The sequence below is a fragment of the Eriocheir sinensis genome, chromosome 37 (assembly GCF_024679095.1).
Source record: "Eriocheir sinensis breed Jianghai 21 chromosome 37, ASM2467909v1, whole genome shotgun sequence".
Classification (NCBI taxonomy): Eukaryota; Metazoa; Arthropoda; class Malacostraca; order Decapoda; family Varunidae; genus Eriocheir; species Eriocheir sinensis.
This window is the reverse complement of record NC_066545.1, coordinates 4,342,677-4,349,476: the sequence shown is the minus strand read 5'-3', so window position 1 is coordinate 4,349,476 and position 6,800 is coordinate 4,342,677. Positions and strand designations below refer to the sequence as shown.

General features: G+C 48.1%; 1 protein-coding gene across 3 annotated transcripts in view; it reads right to left on the bottom strand.

Moving 5' to 3' along the window:
* The window catches only part of LOC127008092 (homeobox protein CDX-1-like), a 61,163-nt gene that overhangs the window by 53,854 nt on the left and 509 nt on the right, over positions 1-6,800 (bottom strand). For all 3 annotated transcript variants that reach the window (XM_050879666.1, XM_050879665.1, XM_050879667.1), the window contains exon 1: positions 5,649-6,800. This exon is cut by the window's right edge. In XM_050879666.1, coding sequence (XP_050735623.1) covers positions 5,649-6,432 — 784 coding nt within the window. In that variant the 5' untranslated portion in view covers positions 6,433-6,800. The remainder of the gene's footprint in view (positions 1-5,648) is intronic.

Genomic DNA, 6,800 nt, shown 5'->3' with positions numbered 1-6,800 from the left:
TATTCGTTTGGTCAAGGCAGTTCAGGCCCGTAATTTTGACAGATTCTTTAAGGGGGCCAGAGGGCATCATATATTCATGAGTTGGGGGTGGGGGGTGGGGGTGGGGGTGGCTAGCGAAGCGAGCATGCGCAGGCGGGGGAATTTTTTTAATCAGCACTTTAAGGAGCATTTTTAGGCCAATATAGAAAACATTTTGGGGCCCACAGCCCCCTAGCCCAGAAACTACGGCCCTGCAATTATTGGTTCTTATGCTTAAGGCGCTTAGATCCCCCACATTAGCTTCGAAAATCTAATATAATTAATTCATCGCGAGGGGTCAGTCATTACGAGAACATTTATAGACTGGTTTCCTAGCGATTCAGAAAATAATTAAGGGATATACAGCGGATGACTTTATACGTTCTGTTTAAATTGATATATATGGAATAATTACGGGAACATCTAAGACTAATTTCATAGCGATTACGATATTAAATAAGGGTTATACAGCGGAAGATTTTTACTTATTTTTGAACTTATTATATTGAGAAATATTATAATTGGGTGGCGGTAAATTAGAGATTCATTTTATTTTTATTCGATGCGCGGATATTGATATGTGAAACGAGGCACGAGGCATGACATTATCGACGCTTGAAAAACATCATGAACTCTTAAAAGCTGGTGTGATGTGGAGCTTCGAATGTTATGTGCAGGTGGCGGACGGGGTTACTTTTTTATTTACATCATTTCTCTCCTCCACTCCACCACAGTATCCACCATCATAATACTGTAACAGGTGAGGTGTGATTGGATTTTTTTTATTATACTTATCGTCCACTGTTATTTAATCATGTATACTGTGACAGGTGAGGTGTGATTGGATTTTTTTTTATTATACTTATCGTCCACTGTTATTTAATCATGTATAATTTTATGAGAAGTATACCAATATCCGAGTGTAATTTTATCATGCAACATTTCATAACTTTCCCGGGTCACCACTTATGTTTCCACTTATCTCTCCTTATCCATTCATTTTCCTTTCCTTTTACACCTTTTCCGAAAACCGCCTTAATTCCTTTCCGCTGTTCTTCGTTTATTTCTTCTCTCTTATCTCCTGTTATTCTGTCCCTTCCCCTTCCTTCCATGCCTTCCCCTCCCCTATTCTTCGTTTATTTCTTCTCTCTTATCTCCTGTTATTCTGTTCCTTCCCCTTCCTCCCATGCCTTCCCCTCCCCTATTCTTCGTTTATTTCTTCTCTCTTATCTCCCGTTATTCTGTCCCTTCCCCTTCCTTCCATGCCTTCCCCTCCCCTATTCTTCGTCTATTTCTCCTCTCTTATCTCCCGTTATTCTGTTCCTTCCCCTTCCTTCCATGCCTTCCCCTCCCCTCTTCTTCGTCTATTTCTCCTCTCTTATCTCCCGTTATTCTGTTCCTTCCCCTTCCTTCCATGCCTTCCCCTCCCCTATTCTTCGTCTATTTCTCCTCTCTTATCTCCCGTTATTCTGTTCCTTCCCCTTCCTTCCATGCCTTCCCCTCCCCTATTCTTCGTTTATTTCTCCTCTCTTATCTCCCGTTATTCCGTCCCTTCCCCTTCCTTCCATGCCTTCCCCTCCCCTATTCTTCGTCTACTTCTCCTCTCTTATCTCCCGTTATTCTGTTCCTTCCCCTTCCTTCCATGCCTTCCCTTCCCCTTCCCTTTCCTACTCTACACCTTTCCACCAGCCACCTTCCTCTTTCCCGCCACACACCTATTCTTCCTCTTGTCACCCGTTATCCAGCCTTTTCCTCCTCCCGTGCACTCCTCGTCTTCCCTTCATATTATCGCATTTTTCTCTTGCTCATCTCTTCCTCTCTTTGCTTTCCTGTGTAACTCTCAGCCGCTTCCTTCCCTACAAGACTATTTATATATTGTCAATCTTCAGTGTTTCTTCTTCTTTTTTCTTCTTCGTTTATCGTGCAAATTTTCCCCGTATGAGTCTGAACGTTTTCCCTGATGGTGGTCCCTTCACTAATCTCAGCCGCTTCCTTCCCTACAAGACTATTTATATATTGTCAATCTTCAGTGTTTCTTCCTCCTCCACCCAGCCGCTCGTGTATCTCCCCTTACAAATTCTCGTCCTCTCTCCTCCATTCTTCAGTGTTTCCTTCACTAATCATTGTTCCTCCTCCACCCAGTCTCTCGTGTACCTCCCCTTACATATTCTTGTCCTCGCGCCTCGATTCTTCAGTGTTTCCTTCACTAATAATCATTGTTCCTCATCCACTCATTCTCGTTTTCCCCCTTACTTATCCTCACTCTCGTTCCTCTCTAGTCTCAGGTCTTTATACACATTATCCCTCTGATCTGTTCTTATGCATGTATGTCCATGCATCCTTGTCTATCCTCATGCAGCTTATCCCAACACACACACACACACACACACACACACACACACACACACACACACACACACACACACAGAAGGGGCGCGCATCTGAAGTATAATTTTGAGGTGCGGGTTGACCACTGCCTCTCTCGGTCGCTTCACTTCGCATTTCCAGACTAACGCGTTTTACCGGTTATGGTTTCATTTTACGGGCTTATAACTGGCTGTAAGGTTTTCCGTGTGTGTGTGTGTGTGTGTGTGTGTGTGTGTGACGGACGTGTTTATTCAGCTTCATGTCAAATATATTCATAGTTTTGAGTCGTGCAATCTGTCATCCTTCACCATTTTATTTTCCATCACTGTCACATCACCATTATTTTACTTCAACGACACGTGAATGGTTAGTTATTAATATACGGTAATTTTTCTTTATTTATTTCCCTTCTCCGCGGACTTAACGGCTAAAGCTAAAGCCACCATTTTTAGCGCCATTCTTAGCATACTTAACAGTTACGAGGGGAGTGATGCGTTCCCCATTCACTAAGAGACCCGGGAATCGAACACTGGGGTTCTATATCGGAAGTGGTCCCATCTTCCACTGCACCACTAAGGATGTGTAATTATTATCCATTTCCTCATTTATTCCCTTTGTTCGCTCCGGTGTCATGGATGCTGTGAGATAATGATATAGTTAATGGTAGTGACAGTGGAGGTTACTGTGGTGTGACAAAGGACCAGTTTTACAGTCCATTACACCAAGTTTGTAAGCTCCCCAACCAAACACAAAAAACTATGAACATTCCTTGTATAGTGTTTGGCGTTGATATGAAAAGAAGGAAACTATAGAAAACCACACAGGGAATCTCTTTAGTGTCTGGTATTGAGTAGAGATAACGGATCAGTGTGGTGAATATAGTGTTTGGCGTTGATATGAAAAGAAGGAAACTATAGAAAACCACACAGGGAATCTCTTGAGTGTCTGGTATTGAGTAGAGATAACGGATCAGTGTGGTGAATATAGTGTTTGGCGTTGATATAAAAAGGAGGAAACTATAGAAAACCACACAGGAAATCTCTTTAGTGTCTGGTATTGGGTAGAGATAACGGATCAGTGGGGTGAATATAGTGTTTGGCGTTGATATAAAAAGAAGGAAACTATAGAAAACCACACAGGGAAATCTCTTTAGTGTCTGGTATTGAGTAGAGATGACGGATCATTGTGGTGAATATAGTTTGGTTTGGGCGCTTACAATGACTCTGTGTTGGACTGTCGAACTGGCCCAAAGTGATGGTGATATAGGTGATGAAGGTTGTATGTAGTGTCCCTGTTGGTGGTGGTGCAAGTATGTAGGCCATCTGGCGGCGGTGGTGATAAGTGGTGTTGGTGTCGAGGTGCGAAGCCGATGGTGGTGATGACTGGACTAATTAAAGGTGTGGGTGTTGATAACTTAGCGGTTCATGTGGTGGTGTGGGAGTAACGGTAATGTGGTGGTGGTGGTAGTGGAGGTGGTGGTGGTGGTGTGTATCAGTGTGTATAAGACAGTGTTGATGGGACTATAAGCGCTGAAACCCGTGTATGTGGTCTGGTATGATGTGCGGTGGTGACAGTGGTGGTGTGTATGGGTGAGATGATGTATGGTGTTGCCAGTGGTGGTGATGGTGGTGCAGCAGCTGGTTGTTGGTGGTGGTGGAGGTGTCATAAAGGTTGATTGTTGTTGCCGCTGTTTTTTTTTTTTTTTTTTTTTTTTGTGTGTGTGTGGTGGTGGTGGTGACAATTTTGGTGTCGGCGGCTGTTTGTTCCGATGGTGTGAGAGAGTGGTGGTGTCGATAGTGTGCGTGTGTGTAATTCACCACCATGGTCTGATCACGCGCTGCACTCGCGATCCCCAGTCAGTACTCTCCCCGAATGAGCTTTGGAGCTCTGGTGATGGATCTTTGGGAACGACTGAAACCCACAACACACCTACACACACCCGGGAGGCGGGACACAACCCCCGACTGACACCCGTATATTTCCATTCACTGCTGGTTGGACAGGGGACACGGATTAAAGGAGACTTGCCATCCGTGTCCACTCCGCCCGAGAATCGAACCCGGGACCTCTCCGATGTGAGGTGAGAGTTCTAACCAATGAATGCTCTATTAATTTTTTTTTTTTTTTTTTTGGGGGGGGGTATCAAAGCAAAACATATTAATGTGTATATTTATCGAGACTCTAAAGTATAAGCTAATGTGAGACGAGATTGTACCCGGGGAATGTACGTATATTGTTACACGTTATAAGCCATAAAAATGGATTCTGTCCAGGTGTCACAATAATTTTAGCGTTGAAGTGAATTACTTCCGGTGGGTTTAGTCATGTATAATCAGGGGATGACAAACACTTTTCTTTTTTTCTTTTTGCATATGTAAATTTAGATTACGCATTACATTACAGATGTCATAAAGTTGTAGGAAACTCGTGTGTAGTGTATCTATGCAGGAAAGTATGTAGCCTATGACACTGATAATTAAGCGTTAACAATACACATACATAGCTAATAATATAACTTTTCGATGTTTTGACCGACTGACTGATTGACTGACAAGTTTCGTTCAGTGTCGCTTTTTAACTCGACATTCAATTAACAGAAAGCCACATTTCCGTTAATTCGCCAATTTAGTGTTCAGGTCAGAGAGAGAGAGAAAAAAAAAAGCAATATATCCATCCCGAGTCTGCTGAAGAATGGGTTATTTTGAGTGTCAGCGCTCAGAACGCGGCCCGTCACCCTGCATTCCTTTAGTGAGTTCAGTGACTTGATTTATCGCATTCTGATTCCAATATCTTCAAAATGACTTTAATACTGTTATGAGTTTGTTTCATAGCGAGCTCAATATTTTTAGTAGACTGATTACACAGAAGTATTAGTTTATCTTAGGTTACCCATTGCGGCGTTGGGGGTGGTGTTGCTTTGAAGATGTGACAGTTGTGGTGGTGGTGGTGGTGGTGGTGATGGGGGGTGGGGGCGGTGTTGGTGACTTATTAAGAGTAACTTATCACGGGCAAATCACTGCTTGGTGTGAAATTTGTTATCTGCATGACCCCGATAACGACGGATTACGGAACTGCGGCGGTGGGGGCGGTGGTGATGTGATGGTTGGTGGTGGTGGTGATGTGATGGTTGGTGGTGGTGGTGGTGATGTGATGGTTGGTGGTGGTGGTGATGTGGTGGTGGTGGTGAAGGCAAGTGTGTTTGTTGGGTTTGGTGAGATGTTGTATTATGGAATGGGGCGGGGCGGGGCGGGGCAGGAACTCACCTTGGTGGGGCGGCCCCTGAAAGGCCGTCTTCTCTATCCACCTGAAGGGGGAGCGAACTTGCTGAGGCCGCGCGGGCGGAGGATGTGTGGTTGGCGCCGAGTGGGAGGTGGGTGGCGTGTGGTGAGCGTTAGGCGGCGGCGGGTGTGTGACTGCAGGCGGCGACTCTGCGTCCCCCGTACTCTCGGCGAGGCCCAGCACGCCTTCGTTGGGGGACTGTGCCCCCGAGACGCCCCCGTCACTGCCGTACTCCAGCTGACCCCCAGGGGCGGACAGCTTGGCATAGCTGTTGAAGGTGGGCGAGGGCGGGGCAGCCTGGGGCACCGCGGCTCCGGGGGCGCACGGCGAGGGCGTGTGTGGCGGCGGGTGCACACCCGTGGCGGTGCCCCCGAGACCCGGGTGCTGCGGCAGAGGTGAGGCGCCGCCGCCGTTGTGGTGGAGCGGCGTCATCCAATCGTCGTAGGCGGCGGGCGAGCGCTGTTGGCAGTGCTGCACCGCGTGGTGGTGGGCGGCGGGGTGGTGGTGGCCGCCCATGTACACGGGGTTGTGCCAGGCGGGCGGGCCGCCTTGCAGACCCTCACTGAACTGGGCCGGCACGAAGGGCTGCAAGTTGCAGTTAAAGTCTGGTGGCGGATACTGATAGTGGTGGGCGGGCTGGGTGGGATAGTAACCCAGGTAACTCGCGGGGCCCTGCTGCCCCACCATGGGGTGCTGCGCCGGCGGCGGCGGCCGGTTAGCGGCGGGGAACATGGCGTACTGAGTAAGGGCGGCGGCCACTTGCACCATTCTAGCAGGGGGCGACGCGGCAGCCCATGGCGCGGTGCGCCCTGCCTTCCCCTGCTTGTCCTTGCCTAGCCCTACTCCTGCGTCCTCCGCACCCTTCCGGCGCTGCTCTGCCCTGCACAATCCTTTAGGTCCTCGTCCACTCCACCTGGCCAGGCTCCCACTGGTGCGTTGCGGTCCCCTTCACGGGCTCCTGTCCCCAACAAGTGTTTCTTATCCCAACACGTGTCCCTGTGTCCCCAACACAGCCCTAGCACTGTCACGGCCCTGCTCCACGCACACTGGGGCAGGGCGTCGCGGCGGCACAACGGCGCGGCGGTCACGGCACTCAGCACTGAGTGTGGCGGCGGCGACGGCGGTGGTGGCTCCTG